Raw genomic sequence first — 20,007 nt, forward strand, 5'->3', positions numbered from 1 at the left:
GTTATTTTAATAGAACGTATGGTTAACTTACTATGTTGTGTTTAAATTTTGTAGACATACTGAGAAGCAACACGATGGTATAACGTTTCTTAGTTAAGTTTATAATAATAAAATCGTTGTTCTACTGTGCGTTATACGATAGAAACACGGCTTCATTTTGATGCAAAATAGGCCCTCTCTAATTCTCTATATATTATCATTACTCTGAGAGTGAGACGCTATATTGGCAACGTTACAATCTGTATTTGGTTCCAAGGAATTACTATGCTCCAGCCTTCTTGTCACACTAATAATTAATAGTTGTTATGGATACTCGATACAAAAGCTATTGTTTTCTGAAATATCCAATTAGATTAATCTATAATTAGGCTGTTCGATCGCCTATTAATTTCATATATCGGATTATCTGTCAACGAAAGCTATACAACGTAAGCTAGCTTAAATAATAATATAATAATTTAAATATAAAAAATAATATTACGTATTTTAAAAGTACATAATCAATATAATTCACGAACGCCTATTTATTTTCGAATTTCATTCGATTGCGTGGTGCCCAATTGTCCCGGCGCCGAATCGTCCTAGCCTCATAATATGTTACCAATAATGAGTAACATTTATCGTCATTTTATATTTAGCCACTGATAGGAATAATTAGCTACCCACTTAACTGATATCAAATAATATAAAAATATCATAACTCTCTATTCATAATGGATAAACGAATAAACATCAACATAAATAATAAAAATCAGCATAAAAATTGATCGTATTTTGATTCTCAATAACTTCCAGAGTATCATTTTTACATTAGCGCTAAGTGATGATAAGAATTGCGATAGCAATAAGTGATACCGTCAAGACCGATGCGTGATGATGACTGATGAGATAACACTGCATGCTGTAATGACTGTAATGCATGATAGGAAGTTGTTCACCATCTGGGGTTGATTCACTGCTGAATGAAGTTTTTATCTAACTCCTGCCACTTTTCTATCACTTTTAATCAGTATTACCAGTGGCGTCACGTGAGGGAAGGAAGATCATGCGTTGCATAGAACAGGCCTATTATAAAGAGTGACAAATTCCACCACAATGTTCCAGCTACGCGAGGATGAGTATAGGTGAGCATTGTTTTATAAATTCATAAAATTGGGTCTATTTTGTAGCCCACTCGGTGAATTTCAATCAGGGCTTCGAACCGAAAAAACGGTTATTTTTGTTTGAACGAAAACCGGAACCGATCCGGAAAAAAATATATCGGGTTTTTCGATTCGGTACATGTTCAAACACGCGAGTTAACATGATCTGATTCCACACTTCAGTTATCGTCAATATTATGCTGTTGCTTTTCACTATAAATAATAAATGTGTGTCAATTTCAATTTCAAAGAAATCATTTACGATCGTGTGACGCATATCGACATAATTTTTATAATATACTAGCTGAAGTACCCGGCTTCGCACAGGGTCGCTTCGTGATTATATTTATCTTAGATATTTAAAAAATAATAAGAGGTAATTATTTTTTTAATATTAAAATATCTGTGTTATATAATATGGCAATATGACAATAATTCTAATAGGAGTAAAGGTCAAACAAAAGACCACTAAATTAAAATCGAATCCAAAATATGCAAACGTTATTAATGTTATTCATATGTAGTAAAAAAAATCAAAATTGCATGGAACAAACAAACAGTAAACGTTGCATTTTATATAATACTAATTTAGAAACCTTCGCAGGTGTGCGCACAACAACTGACAAAAGTTTCATCGCAATCGGATGAATGTTATAGGAACGCATACGAATAGAAGAAGAAGATGATTTTCTAATTCAAAAATCTTCGTGGGCATGCGCACGACAACTCACCAAAGTTTCATTGCGAATAGAAGAAGATAAAATAGAAGAAGAAGGAGATGGTTATTCTAATTCAGAAACCTTTGCGGGTTTTGGCACAATTATTGACGAAGGTTTTATTGCAATCGGAAGGATTGGAATAGAAATGCATACGAATAGAAGAATATAAAATAAAAGAAGAAGATGGTTGTACTAATTCAGAAATCTTTGCGGGTGTTACCACAACAACTGACGAAGGTTTCATCGCAATCGGATGAATAGCGTGGGAACCATACGAATAAAAGAAGATATAATGAAGAATAAGAAGAAGAAGATGGTTGTACTAATTCAGAAACCTTCGCAGGTGTTGGCACAATCACTAACGAAAGTTTCATCGCAATCGTATGAATGGTATATGGATCATACAAATAAAAGAAGATAGAATGATGAAGAAGAAGAAGAAGAAGAAGAAGAAGATGGTTGTACTTATTCAGATTTCACGGAGATTCACGGAAGACATATTCTTTTTAAAAAATATGTCTTCCGTGTGGTACAGTATAATCGTTGGTTTCAGAGCGTATTGGAAAATGTACTAAATTATAGTAGAAAATAAATTTTGAATACAAATAAAAACATTTAAAAATTAATCAGTCGGAGCTAGAGTTGGGTATTTCCCGAGAAAATCTCAATCTCGAGATTCGGGATTTCCAGAACTCTTTCCTGGAAATCCCGAGATTCTCGAGAATTCTCGAGATATCAGGAAATTAAAAAAAAAACCTGTAAACATCCTAAAACCAGTGTTAATGCAGACAAATTCCAGATTGATTTTTTTATTTATGTAAGAAGACAAACAAAAAAAAGTAGGAAAATAAAAAAAAATCAAAAGATTACTTATTAAAATAGAATTTCAAAAAACACAGACCGTCAATCGCTGCGTCTGACAATCGCGTACGCTGTTGCGACACAAAATTCTCGACATTGGCTTGATTCTGTTAAATGCCCCGATTAGCCTTTGAACGTTTTATGTTTTCTGTTTACTTTTTTCATATAGAAAATCGTTTTTTCAATTAATATTTGAGAATAAAGAAATCCCGAATCCCGAGAAAAAATTCTCGAGATCCGGGATTTCCAGAAATGTTAAAAATTTCAATTCTCGAGATTCGGGATGGAAAATCTCGAAAATTTCTCGAGAATTCCCGTCGGGAGATTCCCGAAACTCAACTCTAGTCGGAGCTGAACCAAAAACCGCAAGCCGGAAAAATCGTTATTTTTTTCGGAACGAAAACCGAACCAATATAAATTATATACTTACATATTTTTTACTTAAACTGATAGATCCATCGTTCTACGAAAAAAATCATTTGATGAAGTGATGAAGCTAATTTTTGGTTAAATGGTTTCGCAAATAAGCACAATTGTCGCATTTCAAATAATGAACACCTACATGCTATTCTTGAAACAACTGCGCATCCACAAAATGTAACAGTTTAATATGGTTTATGGTCTGGAGGCGTAATTGGACCGTATTAAAAAAGAAATGGTAATGCAGTTACTATCAATGGAGAACGCTAGAGAATCATTATTAGTGATTTCTCTGGCATGAATTAAATGATTTTGATCTGGACGATATGTGGTACCAACAATATGCTACAACATATCATGCAGTTAGTAACACAATCAACTTATTGAGCGAAAAGCTCAGTGTATATATCTCTTATTTGATAACCCTATATTATGTCATGAAAAATACATTTTTTTTATAAATCCTACTGCTGGCTAAATGAATTATATGTATATGAAATTTGTTTTGTCAATCAGTGTTTAATACAAGTTTATGAACGTACTTGATTGACAGATAATAAATAAAATAAAACATTTTGCTGTACCTGATAAGATAACATAAACGTGCAAAGTCGCATGGAATATTATAATTATTATCTATTGCTCGTGCAGAAAAATAATTGTTTTATTAATAGTAGCCAATCAATTCGGATATACTGAGTGGTTTATTTTTTATTGAAAGATATCGATTCATTACCTTATGTACACATATAGTATTTACTGAAGTTATCATTTTTTTTACTCTAATGAAAAATTAACTGGGTCAGTTTGTTAACACATAATTATAAAATTAATATGTTTACCACTTGAGTATTTACCATCATGGCCCCCATAAGGGGGGGCTGACAGGGCTCTATCTTGGGGCCCGGTCTCAGGAAGAGCCCGGCGTGACGAGTCGACAGATAAGTGAGATAAACACAGATCACAAATTTGCTCTAATAGTAAAAAAGGCGCTATTTTACTTCAGTGATATTAATAATTCAGTATATTTGGTTGTACGATACAAATTTAATTATTTGCTGATACTCGACAACTCCATAATTCCAATGGATGTAGGTACATATTAAAAATACTAAAAAACGCTAAAAATACACCTTGGAAAACGCTAATGCCTCTCGCTAATTTTCTCATCGTACATGGGTATTGAGGGCAATGAAACGGTGGATGGTCCGGCAAAGGAAGCTGGCCAATTAGGGATGCCATTTTATCAGTGGGTACCAGAATGCCTAGATTAGAATGAGGCCATAAAGAAAATGGACTAAAGCTTGTGGATTGATTTTCACCACAGGGCATCCTTAGAAAAGGGGAAATGGAGTAAGTCCATTCTACCTTTCCCACGTTCGGTGCCCTGGTTCTTGGAGTTACCTTTGAAGATAAATGATCTTAAGATGATACCGAGGCTAAGAACAGGACACACAATGGGTGAACGATTTGATGTTCTCATGGGAAGAATGTGGTGTATTGGAGAAGTACATAATTATAGTGCAGTGCCCTAAATACAAACGACACAGAGTACCTACAGCTGCGAATTTCGGATATCTTCAAGAATGACGATGAATTGAAATGTGCTCTGGCGTTGGGTATAACAGAAGAGTTTGGTAGAATTGTAAAGTTCTTTAACAGAATTGGAGTGAGGGCCGAATCAGCGGATCTTCTTCCAGATGAGAAGATGCGATATGACAGCGAATAGCAGTCAAAGCCTTGGCAAAATCATAAAAAAGACATATTTTTCGGGTATTTAACGATTTATGAATACTATCACCCGTATGCTATGCACCATCAACACCCCCGTTTGGCGCGGTTATATTATATAATTCAGTGGCGTAGGGTAGAGGTCGGCTGTTAAGATCCGCCATAAATAGTGCACACTAAACTTTGTCATTCATACTTATTTGTTTTCACTGAAATAATATGGTGTTGGTTAGTTTTTAAAATTCGATTAAACGCTGCGAAACCCAAATAGAAAAGAGTCAAAAGATACTCGTCTGTCTATAAAATAACAAAAATTATGGCATTAAATCATACATAACTTTGGATATTTTATTGATAGTATAATATTATAGTTTGGTTTAAGCAGGGCTTATGAATTTAAAAAATGAACCAACAATATGTGTAGGTAATATGTATTCTTAATCCAACGAAAACAAATAAGTATAGATGAAAAAGTGTGCACAATTTTGCCGTATCGTCCAAAATATACCAAAACTATTATGGTTTGATTTAGGCTGGGTTTAAAAATGTATTAAAAACTAACTGACACCATCGATAAAAATAATGTAGTCTTAGTTCAATAAAGACAAAAACATATGAATAACAAAGTTTTATATGCACTATTTATGGGGGATCCTAACCGCCTACCTCCACCCTTCTCTACTGATCTATATATTATGTATGTATTATTTTCTGAATAAAGTTGTGGAATACTGATAGATATTATTGAACATTGCGTATTCTATACCTTCATATCGAAGGATAGCCATCCATTTAGGCGATTCAAATTTTTGTCAGGTCCCCGCCAAAAGACAACAGACATCATTTAAGAAAAAATGCCTTTTCGAGATTTAAGCATTTTTCCGACGACCGTTTGTGTGTGGGCGAGCCAGAACTCGCACGTGACATAACTCGGAAATTAAGTGGAAAACTTTGCGCCGTTTTTGGACTATCAAACACGACTGTGAACTGTGACTGAATCGCAATTCAAAAAGAGGCATATCTGCGCCATTTTGTTTTACCTGCGGCATCTAGGTCTTCGCAGTAAAAGGGGATGAGGAATTCTTATCAAAAATGTAGATGTTACTGTTTTATGATTATTTAATATTTTCACTTCTTACAAGAATTATAATATAATCTAACTATTTTATTTTGTATAAATATTATAAATTTTTTATTTTATAGAAATTATATTTTCAGTTTTGCACTGTGTTTTTTTTGGCTCTAAAATCCGATGTGGATCATGGCCGCCACCAAAAAAAAGTATATCCGAGTGAATCCGGTTGCTTTGGATACAAACACACATTGGAAAATAATATGTAAATTGGCCATATGCCGATTCAAATTAAATTTCAAAATGAATATCGAATTTATTTATTTACGTATGGCGATCTTTACAAACTATAAATTTAGGAGGTTCACAACAAAGAAATAGTTTTAAAACGGTATAAAAATTTATTAAAAAAAAAAAAAATGGAAGTATGTACACCGAATGAGCTAAGTAGCCTCTTTTTATGAATTTATAAAACAACGCCCACCTTTATGTAATACTCACCCTTATGTTGGTGGAATAATATCAACATCCGAGCGATTGGAAGCCGAAGGGATTCGAAACCGTGACCCATACCTTCAGAAACTGATACTCTACCACTCGCCCAACCTAGGCCCACTGACTCTCTGGCCTGCTTAAAATATTATCTATGGATGTCATGTCGCAAGTAATTTGAACACATGCAGACGTAGAAACTGTTAAAATTAATTGCATTAGCATGAATAATTATTAATAATTCAAATTACTAATACATTATTGTTGGCACTCTTCATCAGTGTCATTCTTCAGTGAATTTACAGAGATGGTGATCGTTCAAAATATTCTGCAAAATGAGGAAACCATAGACTGAAATTGTCGCCGCGACAGCACCTCAATTTATTTTGATTTGCGCTTAAGGGGGGACATGCTCGTCGAAGGTCAAAATTGAGTTTTTATTGTATTTTCAAACCATGATCCTGGACACTCCTAAAACGTTGTAGATAATCTATTTATATAATTTTGAAGCCTTATTATCCTTTATATTTATTTTAAACATTTGATGACTGCATAAAGTATTTTTGTTACATTAAATAGTATTCTTTTAAACCTCTCGCTCTAATGTTTTAGAATATAGTCATATTTCGGTACATAACTGTGCAGTGGTGTTAAGATTTTTTACATTTATTAATTTTTAAACGCATTTATAAAACCATTAGCATAATTTTTGTAAAATATTCACGATAAAAAATTATATTGATAGTCTCTGTGATCCCAAATTTTTAATTTTTAGTTTAAAAAAAAAATAAAAAAAATTCGGTTAGGTACATGTTCAAACACGCGCGTTAACATAATTTTACTCCCTACTTTAATTATAGTTTGTCAATTTATGGCTACGGCCGTATGTTTTAGCTTAACTACTAGGGAATGACAAAAGAAATGGCGTATTTCAAAAAAACATTACCTTATTCTTAGGTCAATAATTATTATAAAGCAATCATTATTCATAAGATGTTTATCACACTTGAATGGTCAATGACATAACTTATAATAAGTATCTTTAGAATCATCTTCAAATGTGTTAATCTTGCCGATTTTTTGAATAATAAAATGCCTAATTCTTGTCAAATTTGGGATCACAGAGATTATCAATATAATTTTTTATCGTGAATATTTTACAAAAATTATGCTAATGGTTTTATAAATGCGTTTAAAAATTAATAAATGTAAAAAATCTTAACACCACTGCACAGTTATGTACCGAAATATGACTATATTCTAAAACATTAGAGCGAGAGGTTTAAAAGAATACTATTTGATGTAACAAAAATACTTTATGCAGTCATCAAATGTTTAAAATAACTATAAAGGATAATAAGGCTTCAAAATTATATAAATAGATTATCTACAACGTTTAAGGAGTGTCCAGGATCATGGTTTGAAAATACAATAAAAACTCAATTTTGACCTTCGACGAGCATGTCCCCCCTTAACAGAAACACATTTTAGTTTTTAAAAAGTTATCATGTATATGAACTCAAGTTCAAAATGTAATCAGATTAAAAGCAAAGCACCACGTAATTACAAGTATAATGTTTATAACTTTTAGAATTTATAACTTCACGAAAGTACTTTACAGTCTTGAAGTTTTTTATTAAAGGTTCAAATAGACTATATGACGATCGGGCACATATATGCTAAGAGCGTTTTAGTGTCTATGATCAAATCTATGCCATTCCGAAATTTATACATACATATTGTATGACAGCTATGACATCGTATTTACACTCTGTGACACCCTGTGACGCAGGACGCCAACATAGGAAACGGGTTTTTCGACATATATATGACCGATCGTCATATAGTGTATTTGAAGCATTAGTACCTAATTCGAAAATAACATTGATATATTTTTTTACCGTCAACGTTTGGAAAGTTCTGCAGGAAATTAGCTTTCGCTCTCAGCATTCCTTGTCGAATTTCGTTTTCTTTTGGAGATTCAAGGGCGGCAAACACCAGTCCTCCAGTCACCAAATATAGTACATAAAATGCTACATATACCGTCAATAAACATGCACACCTGTTAACACCAAACAAACGTTTAATGCTGTCGTTTGATACTGTCAATGTTGAATGATTATTGTTTTCAGATTCCAACAATAGTTTTGTTGTATAAGAAGTCATCTGACTATGTATTCTCATGTTATCCTCACAACAGGAAGGCGAAGAAATGCTTCCGTATTGCGACGGCCATTTCGTTGCATTTTCGGATGCCGGTTTTACCGCGCTTTTTTCTGTCATTTTGATAGATTTAAAATAGATCAAGGCGATGATAATTATTATTTTTTATGTTCTTTTTTCAAATTTAAACCAAAGACAATTATTAAGTTTAATAGTCAATACTATAGACTAGTCAGTGTTATATAATAATTATTTATTAATAAGTGTTGATAAGATTAAAATGATTTATTATTATTTATGTGTCAGACAGTTTTAGATCAATGATAAATTTAATGACGTAGGTACATTTTATAAGCATTTACGTGTTTGTCATTGTAAATTAATAAGGTCTTATATTGATAGGTATATTTTATTAATTTGAAAATTAGCAGTTTTAAATGAAATAGTTTTTAAAAATTACGTATAAAAGTAGGTATTATTATTATGACATTGAACTTTTGTTTCTCAATTTTATTTCTTTAATATAAATAGTCCTTTAAACTTTTAATAATTGGCATGTAATTAACCATATTATTATTATTGTTATTATTATGTTATTTATTGTTATGTAAGTATATAGACAGTTAATATTACAATAAACCACACATACTTTAAAAGCACACTGAATTTAAGAACTATTATATTTATAATTCAATTATTTTATTGGTTAAATTAATATGTCAATAATTAAAAAAATATTCGTCAGCTCAGTTTAAAACACCACTTCAAATGTTCACTAACCACAAAATCGACTGCGACATTTGCCATATTATTGTTTTTAGAGCGATTGTTATTATTGAGCGCCAAACTCATTTTGATGCATTTTAAAGTGACGTTTTCGAAATCTTGTTATTGTTCTAAATTTGAACCGAAACGTCTTGCAATAAAAATGGCAGACGATTTGACAAGGAGATATAACACAGCCAACGGTCAACAGGACACTGACACCACCCAGCGGACTTATTATCGATGTATGTATGTATGCAGGTCTTCTATCATTACTATCTTCATTTTCGTAATGATATTATCATTTGTTTACGCATAAACACACTTTAATGCATATCTCATTGATACTGATAACGTGCGATAAGTGCATAATTCTCAGAAAGATAAATAAATATTACTATTTTATAGTTTAGTTAGGAGTAGCTAACTGAACTCGGCCCCCGTTTTGTTATATTGCAGAGATAGCAATAGATAATATGTTATATTTTTGAAATCAAGAATACTGCCCGTTTTGTATAAGTATATTATTATGATACAAATCGAGCTGTTAAAACATTCGATGTGACAATTTTGTCACATCGTTATCACAAGTTGTCTGTGCGGATAGGTTATTTCTTTTATATCATATATTCATTTATAATTTACTGGATAGATTAGATTGTTTAGAACAACTTCAATGTTTTATCTACGACTAACGCACTCCGGAGCTTGTACAAACACTCAATAATAACGAGCTCCTGCTGCCAGTTATTTAGATCAAATAATTCAGACTACCTTTGTGGAGGTTTAGTTTTACGATAATACGATAGCTACATAAATAAATCGGCCCTCGTAATCCAGTGTGTAAGGTGCTGGCCATTCATCCGAGAGCTTCGGATTCGATTCTCGGTAGGGTCACAATAATATATTTATGTGATTTTCTCAAAGCTTGTGCGTATGTGACTGTTTTTCTTCTATCACTAATTTAACTACTGTTTCACTACACTACTGTTATTAGGTCGCATTGCCTGTTGTACTGTTAAAAAGAATAATTAACGTTGACAACACGGCGCCAGTAGGGTCTTTTCCAGTATCCGAACTAGACTTGTTGAGAACATCGTGATATCCCCCCACCAATAAATCTCAACATAATATTATGATGGCAACAGTAGCAAAAGTTCCATGTCAGGGCCAATGAAACAGATTAACTAATATAAATGACACCTGCGTGAGTTTAATATATCATTGTAGTCACAAGCCATATACCGTCAACCAATTCTCTGATTCGGTAGCTCTACAGTTTTTTTTGTAGTGGTCATAATAACAGTTGAACTTGGTTATTACGAGAAAGATGGGACCGACTAAATTTCCTCGTTATAAGCGTTACTCATTATATCAGAGAATATGTATTTTTAAATGAGCGGTCATATAACACAAAAAGTCACAATTTGTATGTTACTTTGTTGTATGCAATATTATACTAAAAACTGTTTATTATTATTTTAATATTTTAATGGATTGCGCTCTTCTTGGAGGTAATGCAAGATATATTTTTCAATATTGTATAAATGTAGCAATCATAACATGTCAGCATTACTACAGGTGTGACCCACGCCGGTGTTTATGTTGTATTATCAAAACAAATCGAAGTTGCGATGGGCAGTTGTCAGCAGTTTTCTAAATCATAACCTAAATCAACAATGACTATTATGATTAATTAAATTGCAACGTAGATAAACAATGACTCTTATAGTGTATTGAATATTCAGTTGTATATAATTATAGCAAAGGATCATGATGGAAACAGTCAATCTTCACTCGTCACTCAGCACTCAATCATAAGCCGGCTCGCACATCGCAACTCGCCTTGTGTGCCTAGTGCGTCCATGCCTCCTGCATGCGACGAATTGCGTTTGCTAAAGCCTGCATGTCGATTTCGAAAAATGTCGACTCCGCGCATGCGCACCGCCGCACAATCGGCCATTTCTTTCTCTGTCTCTGTCTACACTGTCATTGCTCGCTCATCGCTGGTCACCGCGTTTGACGTTTGTTCATACAATCAACACAATAAAAATGGCAGACGAGAGACTTCTCCTTTTACGCGTTTGACGTTTGCCGCTAGGCAGGTGTGCGAGGTTGTAGCATGCAACATTCGGCGGCGGTCTCGGAAGTTTTGATTTATGGCCGTCAGGCACACAAGGCGAGTTGTGATGTGCGAGCCGGCTTAGCAAACGCAATTCGTCGCATGCAAGAGCGTCGCAGTGTCGCAGTTGCATCGGCCAATCTGTGAAGCTCCATTTAATAACGTTTGTTTCTTGGTTTACGATGACGTCACATCGACGAATTCGTCGTAAGACGCATGCGGCGAGTTCTGATGTGCGAGCTCTCAAACGTCTCGGTACATCGCAGTCCTTTCAATATAGTCAGTAATACCAGTATACCAGTCAGTATACCAGTAACCTCCATTATAACTTCGTCCTTGTCATTTTAACAATTGTATTATTTTATTATTGTGTCAGTAAATAAACTCTCTTCTCGATTTATCCCCTCACATATTAGGTACACTTGCTTTAATTTAACACGAAATATTTTTACATACATTGAAATTTATTGTATCTCAGTAGGTAAACCTGCATATAATTGTTACATTTTATAAAAGCATAATATAACTAGTTGTATGCACTTAAAAGCGCATTTGTTGAAGATATCAAATATCCACAACCCGCAGAGGAAACAGCAATGCTTACATACATATCCCTAATCAAGTGAAGCCATAAACAACTGACACGTTTTCAGTATCGCCAACATTAGATAATTAAATTCGTGGCCCACATAAAGCCGACAAAATTTTTTGAAGAATACACGACATTTAAAAATAATCGATTGATTTAACATTCTGAAATAAGTAAATATACTGCAAACAATATTTTCTAAAATGCACTTCAGTTTTTCAAATAAAACCAAAATAAAGCCTCAATGACATTGAGCTACTTTACAAGCTGCTTGTTGGCGAATTTAAAAGCGGGCGTGTCAGCTAGTGCGATTGTAATGATGACACACAAAACTTTCCACTCGCTCAGAAGCCAATAAGCTAGCGTGTTGAAACCGTCGCTTTTGGTACTATTTTGACATGACGTATTGAGTAGTTCGTTTTTTACCGGGAGGTCGCTCCTATTTATTAGTTCTACTGCGCAGACACAGTAGGCCCAGACCACACGCCAGCGTGTAGCGTGTAAAGTTGACCGGCTTTCAACTTTTCTCGGTATATTGTTTATAATCTGCTTGTTTGATGATGTCACTGGGCGAATTTACAAGCAGATTGTAAATTCGCCAACAAGCAGCTTTGTAAAGTAGCTCAATGTCATTGAGGCTTTACCTATGGATGGAATTATGTACATTATAAAAAATAAACGAGAAGATATTAAATGTTTTTTAAATTAACAAACATTGTAAAACGTGTGTCACTCTATTTGGTATAATATTATGTGACTCTAGTCTACTGGGTAGTCATGTCTCAAGAGTGAATGACGCATACATAACCACCAAAAAGATTTCTTTTAAATGAAATTTTTTGAAAACCTCCTTATATAGAGATAAAGTTTAAATGTATTAAATTGAAGCTAAAAAGGACCACTAGTCCACATATGAAATTAGCTACAAGTGACGTCGCATTGCTGGTTCATTTGCAGAGAACTTCACACTACTGCTAAGACATTTGTTTGCCAATTTGCAGGGCGTATAAAAAACAATCCCCCACGATTAGTATAATTATAAGCACTAAGCAGCCAGTAATACCTACTACACTTCAGCTTTATTATTTTGTTGAAAAATCGTATAAAATTTAGACTATACCTATATGAAGTATAAGGCTCTTCTATTTATAGTTAAATTCTTCAGCATATTATATAGTTAAAAAATCATGTATTGTTTGTGTAAAGCCGTTTATAACTTCACACGAGTAAGTAAGTAATTACAAAAATTTAAATTTCCGCCGTTGCGTAAGTACAAAAATCGGGACGGCAACTGAGCGATCTTAATATTTGTGGAGTATACCAACTTAACCATACTTCACACGCTTGCTAAATAATTTCAAATGGCTGTGGTTATAAATAGAATTCCGATAGGCTATATACCAAACGAACTAAGACCCGGCTCTATAAAACCGTCATACGCACAGTCGTTGCATACGGGTACGAGTCATGGACACTAAATATGAAAGCAGCTGAAATGGTGGACTGCTTTGAGAGAAAGATCCTGAGGCGGATATACGGACCCATGAATGATGGTGGGGAGTGGAGAATTAGGCACAACACGGAACTATACCGCTTATACCAAGATTCAAAACTCTCCACCTTCATAAAACTCCAGAGGCTAAACTTAGCAGGCCATGTCCAGCGCATGCCTGAGTCACGGATACCAAAGGAAACCTAGGGGGAAAAGGCCAGTGGGAAAGCCACACACACGATGGGGTGACAACATTACAAAAGATGCCAACCAGCTGCTAAAAATCATGAACTGGAAAGACGTGCGGAGGACCGTTCCGGCTGGAGAACGGAGGTAGAGGAGGCCAGCGCTTGACTTGAACTGTAGCGTCATCGAAGAAGACTATAACAATACAGTAAATTTTGACGCAGGGTTTTGAATGTGTGTGTTTCCTACGATAATGAACCACGCATTATATATGTGCAAAAGTGTGTGTAATACACCAATATTAAATGAGCGTCAATGCATAAACCGAGAGCAGTTGTCAGTATTCTACGTATGACGTATTATTGACACGTGTTTAAATTTATCCCGTATTCCTCCTTACTCGAGATCGGTTGCCTGCTTCTCCTTACCCGTTAGGTATTTCAGTTCCCATTATTTCTGGTCATAACAATAACATATAAGGCACCTTATATGTATAGTAAAAAATCTTTGATATTAACCTATAGATCGAGTTTTGGACCTTGATGACGTTAAAAGGTCTAAAATTAACACCTATTGTAACCCGGTCGTCTCATACGTGAAAATTAATGCGAATCTATTGAACAGACTATGTCTCAAAAATGGAAGATACATATCCACCAAAGAGACTACTCTACGATAGATTAAAAGGAAAAACACTATGTTGAAAGTTGCATACCTACTTATAATATAAGTTCATAATATTTAGTTTATACAATGACATTATCAATGGACGACGCACTCAATACAGAAGCTAGCAAGTAAATTCGCGCATTCGCATGTATAGGTAGACGTCACGCAATTTCCATTATGCGATATCACGCATCGGGAATTTATAGCAATATGACCTTTATTGTAATGGCGTTAGATCAGTGTTTCTAATGGCAATGTTCATTTGAGCGAACCCGTTCGAACCGAACCATTCAGCAGATCCAACAAAAAGCATCAGGAATTTATAGCAATATCACCTTTATTGTAATGGCGTTAGAACAGATTATGCCATTCGGCAGACCCGACAATAAAGTGAGTGTAATTTTCTTTTCCAGGTGATTCCTCCATATTAATGTCATTGAGTTTATATTATTTTCGATTTAGTTTACATTTTTATTCACCGTGTAGACAAAACTTATCGAGTATTATTTAACATTGGGAAATATTTGCCTAATAATTGTAGTTGTATTTTAATTGCACTGGATATCACAGGAAGTGACAATCGCCTAAAGTGCCCTGCCCTCTTAAGATAATGATAGGCGTGTGCTGAATTTCAAGTAAACTTTCAGATATTGTCTGCTTCTTGTTCATCAGGGTGGTATGGTTAAAACTCTCAAACGCAACCAAGGTTATCGATGGTACTAACATAAATTAAAAATTCAGTGATTTTACATGTAGGTATAATAATATTATTCATGGCTTTTAATATGCCCACGTTTATTTCAAGATATGCGTTATAAGGTATAAATGAAAAAATAACATTTCATATATTACAATGTCACTTGTTCTTTGTCTATGCTCAGCATGGCCCCACAAGAGGGGGGGGCTGATAGGGCCCTAGCCTAGGGGCCCGGGCTCAGGAAGGGCCCGGCGAGGCGAGTCGACCAGATAAGTTAGCTAAACACACTTCACAACTTTGCTTCACTAGTAAAAAAGTCGCCTGCGGCGCTATTTTCCTGCAATAATATTATTATTAAAATTTATGTGGTTATACGATACAATTTTTAATTGTGTATTCAATACTTGACAACCCCATTATTCTAATGGATGTATTAAACTATACAAAAAAACACTAAATATACACATTAATTTTACCGCGTACACCGTTTGGAAAACGCTACTGTAGAGCATCACAATCCCTTTATCCTTAGCGATAGGTAGGGGGCCCGCCAAAGATTCTAGCGTGGGGGCCCGCTTCAGGATGTGGGGGCCATGATGCTCAGCATGCATTTCTCCATACCACGCTGTGCTAGTCTAAATTTATCTGTTTGTATTTTACAGTAACTACTAATGGTCCATGTTTTGCATGCATATAACACTGCATTTTATACATAATCCGTGTACATTTTTGAAGACATTGCTTAGGCGCCCGTTAAATGACATCGTAAATAAGCACAATTGTCGCATTTAGAGTAATAACAACCCATATGCTATTCTTGATATACCTTTCCGACCATGTCCAATCCTAATAGGGTCATAATATGGGCTTCCACAGATTGGAGGTTTGTATTAACGGATTTTTTTTTTTACGAGAAATAGATGTTTGCCATATGCTCCACCTATTAGGTCCATAATCTGAGTCATACACAAATTGAAAAACAATATGTGTACTTGCCAGACCCAGGATTCTAACCTGGGAACCACGACCAGGGAAGGCGGATGCTTAAGCCGCGCTTTCTATCCATAAAAATGAACAGTTTGATGTGGTTTCAGGTCTGAAAATAGCAATGCAGCCCAACGGAGAACGTTACAGAAAAGTGATTACACTGATTACTAATTTTATCTGGCATGAATTAGATGATTTTGATCTGGACGATATGTGGTTTCATCAACATGGTGCAACATACTATACAGCTCGTGACACAAACTTATTGAAAAAAAAGTTCAGTGAATATATCTCTTATTAGATAACTCTCTATATAAAGGTTAATAGCTAATTAAAGAAACAGCTGCAATTAAGAGCATTGCGATAATAAATTGATACTAATAAATTATGTATTGTTATTTTATTCATTTCAAAACTACTTTGCTAATAAATAATTTTAAATCGTCCATAATGAACTAATGATATGTCAATTAATTATGATGACACCATTAGTATTTTTATTAGTTATAGATATTTAAATTTAAATAACAATATACCTACATCTGTTGTAATACAGTAGAAACATATACATATTATATTATAATATGTTATAATGTTACCATTAGTTATCTTTTAATAAGTTACAGACACACTCACTGAATGATATAACTAGACAATATCAGCATGACGTTTTTGAAGTTCGGGTAGGTTCGCAAGTTTTTGGTCAGTTACGAAAACGGCAGCCCGTATTACACGTAGGAAATCGTTATAATCACTTTCAATATATTTTATTAAATTACTAACAATATAAAACGTGCATTAATATGACATCTCATCTGATTCACTGTTCTGTTCTGAAAATAATAATCATGGCAGTCATCCGACTACGCACCAATGTTTATTATCAAGTTTGTCATAATGTGTGTATATTCCTAAATCACTTGCCCTATAAGAATCTTCGATTTTTGTATTGTGCTAACATTCCATTTATTCGGAGTGTAATTGAGGAATAACCGATCAAAAATTTTATGTTACGTCATATCTATCGACTTTTTTCCTTCCCGTATTACTCTCTGAATGGTGGTAAAAGGTACGCTAGTTGCTTCGTTTGCCAATTTAACAATATTATTTCAATGTATTATTTTTTTACGATATTGTGAAGAATATAAACAAAGAAATATAAAACAGTATTACATAAAAAAGACATAGATCAGTATATAAATTAGATAGGTACAAAGAAGTACACCGGATGAGTTAAACAGACCCTATTTTAAGAATTTATAAAACAACGTCCACCTAAACTCATTCTCACGTAGGTGGAATATATCAACACCCGAAGCAATTTCGTTGAACATAGTTATCGCCCTCCCAATTGGCATTACCAGTGGCAGGTTGGTTTTGCACCTTGGGAGGTTTATATTTCAAGTTGTACTGTTTTTTCACCACTTTTAAATATTCGGTCACATTAAAAACAATAATTTCTCGTGCTTGTCTTAGTAAAGGTTTGTGTAATACCCCGATTGAGATGGGGTATCCATTGTAAAACTGTAAAAATACTTTTGTATCGTGTAAAACAGACTATTCACACACTGAAGCAGCGTTTACACACCTACTCTATGCGCACGAAAGTAAGTGTGCTTCTGCGCAGGCCCGTGCTTAAGTTGTTTAGTTATAGCACAACAATTTCCAAAGAATATGCATCTTATATGTTATTTCAAAATTCGATAATATCGGCGACCATCTTTCGTTATTTATAATCGAGTCATAAAACTGAAAAATATTTAATTAAATCTCTACCATCAAAGACGTATGTATATATATATATTATCAATCCAATATAGCCCAACCTGACCTGTTCAATTTACAATAAATAGGCATCGAATGTAAATTGCACGTACAAATAACGAATATTTTATAGTGAAATATAAAAAATTGCAGGGTTTAGAGACACTTTTTGAATAACAAACTTCTACTGAATAAATCGACGAATAAACCTTTTGAGTTATATAAATATTTCTATAAGTATAAGTATACAAATCCCAATTTAATATACTAGACTAAACTCTAATATTTTAGGAATTGGAAGAAATAAAAGCCAGAATAACTGCTGCAAATAAATCGTACTTCTCATTGCTGCCCATATTCAAATGTCCACAGAAAAACTAAGACCCGGGTCTATAAAACCGTCATACGCACGGTCATTGCATACGGGTGCGAGTCATGGACACCAAATATGAAAGCAGCTGAAATGGTGGACTGCTTTGAGTGAAAGATCCTGAGGCGGATATACTGACCCATGAATGATGGTGGGGAGTGGAGAATTAGGTACAACACGGAACTATACCGCTTATACCAAGATTCAAAACTCTCCAGAGGCTAAACTGGGCAGGCCATGTCCAGCGCATGCCTGAGTCACGGATACCGAAGAAGATCCTCGAAGGAAACTCAGAGGGGGAAAGGCCAGTGGGAAAGCCACGCACACGATGGGGTGACAACATTACAAAAGATGCCAACCAACTGCTAAAAATCATGAACTGGAAAAGACTTGCGGAGGACCGTTCCGGCTGGAGGACAGCGGTGGAGGAGGCCACGGCTCGACTTGAGCTGTAGCGCCATCGAAGAAGAAGAAGAAACTCTAAAATTAATGTTATCCTGTTGCAAAAATGATGAACCTGTCAAACTTGTCTACATTATTAATGCATTAAAAATAAGTCGTAAATTGTATTGTGATAAAATAAGAAAGTACTTAAGTTAAAATGACAGGTGTGTTATTTTGAATCCTATCAGATTTATTTTTAAGTCAAGTTAATCCGTTAAGTTTATGACTGTCGCATCCTGCTAGAGATAATTTTCAGTGATTGCAAACAATATACAGTTAAACTTCGCCTGAAAATTGGCTATATATCAAAATGTCGTAACGTAATGTTACAAATCATTTATTTCATTAAAATTTTATTCAATATCCATAGAATCGGTTTCAATCTTAGACTATAGATATATCTAGACGCCACCCGTTGCATTGCTAAATAAAGCTGCATGCCGTGCGTTTGGTTTGTGGGCGAGCGAATGCATTCGTACACAAATATTTGAGACCATAGACCATTTCGCTAGTGCTCGCACTAGACGCTCAGAATTAAAATATAATTTTCTATTTTTGTACGTTATATAGTATTTTTAAGCGGTCAAAATGCAACCATTAAGTAAAGATATCCATAATTTAAGTTATTTTAAAGAAACACTAGGTCACTGATATTATAATATATAATAATATACAAATAAATTATCACGAACATGTATCAACTACCTATGAAACATAATACCATCTTCTTGCTTATCAGTACGGTTAGCCACATTTTAATACAACACACAGAAACATCTGTTCTACTTAATTAAGTAAAAATATTTACCACTGACTTTATGTTTAACACAAAAAATATAAATTTTAGCAACACGCGCTCGCAGATTATCGACGCTTAGTTAAGCAACAAACTAAGATTTGGCGGCGACACCACAGCAAATCATCTCACAAATCTGTAAACCTTTTATCTTACTCTAGCGCGTGTCGCAGAGATTATAAGGGTGCCGAATACTTTCTCACTCGCACTTATGCGTCGTTTTTGTTCAGGCCTTGGTTTCAATATATTATAATATAATATATCTCATAGTCAAAATTGCATTATATTTAAATAGGTAAGTATTTCAAATTTCTATATTTCCTTTAAGCGTCAATTACATTGAGATTCTTTACGAGCCGTTTGTTGGCAAATTTACAATCTGCCTGTAAAGTCGCCCAGTGTAATCATCGAACAAGCTAATAAGCAGGTTGTAAACACTCTACCGAGAAAAGTTGAAAGCCGGTCAACTTTACACGCTACACGCCGGCGTGTGGGCCTACTGCGTCTGCGCAGTAGAGCGCAGCAG

General features: G+C 34.4%; 1 protein-coding gene across 2 annotated transcripts in view; it reads right to left on the reverse strand.

Annotated features, from left to right (window-relative positions):
* The window catches only part of LOC147075936 (potassium channel subfamily K member 6-like), a 252,092-nt gene that overhangs the window by 72,731 nt on the left and 159,354 nt on the right, over positions 1–20,007 (reverse strand). The window contains exon 1 of one of the 2 annotated variants that reach the window (XM_085942262.1): positions 8,339–8,729. The exons of the other annotated variant lie outside the window; for it this stretch is intronic. Coding sequence (XP_085798388.1) covers positions 8,339–8,720 — 382 coding nt within the window. The 5' untranslated portion in view covers positions 8,721–8,729. Of the gene's footprint in view, positions 1–8,338; positions 8,730–20,007 lie in introns of those variants that run through there. 2 annotated transcript variants of the gene reach the window in all.

This window comes from Rhyacophila brunnea, unplaced genomic scaffold, assembly GCF_057557595.1.
Source record: "Rhyacophila brunnea isolate RB1 unplaced genomic scaffold, BYU_Rbru_1.0 scaffold_14, whole genome shotgun sequence".
NCBI classification, from domain to species: domain Eukaryota; kingdom Metazoa; phylum Arthropoda; class Insecta; order Trichoptera; family Rhyacophilidae; genus Rhyacophila; species Rhyacophila brunnea.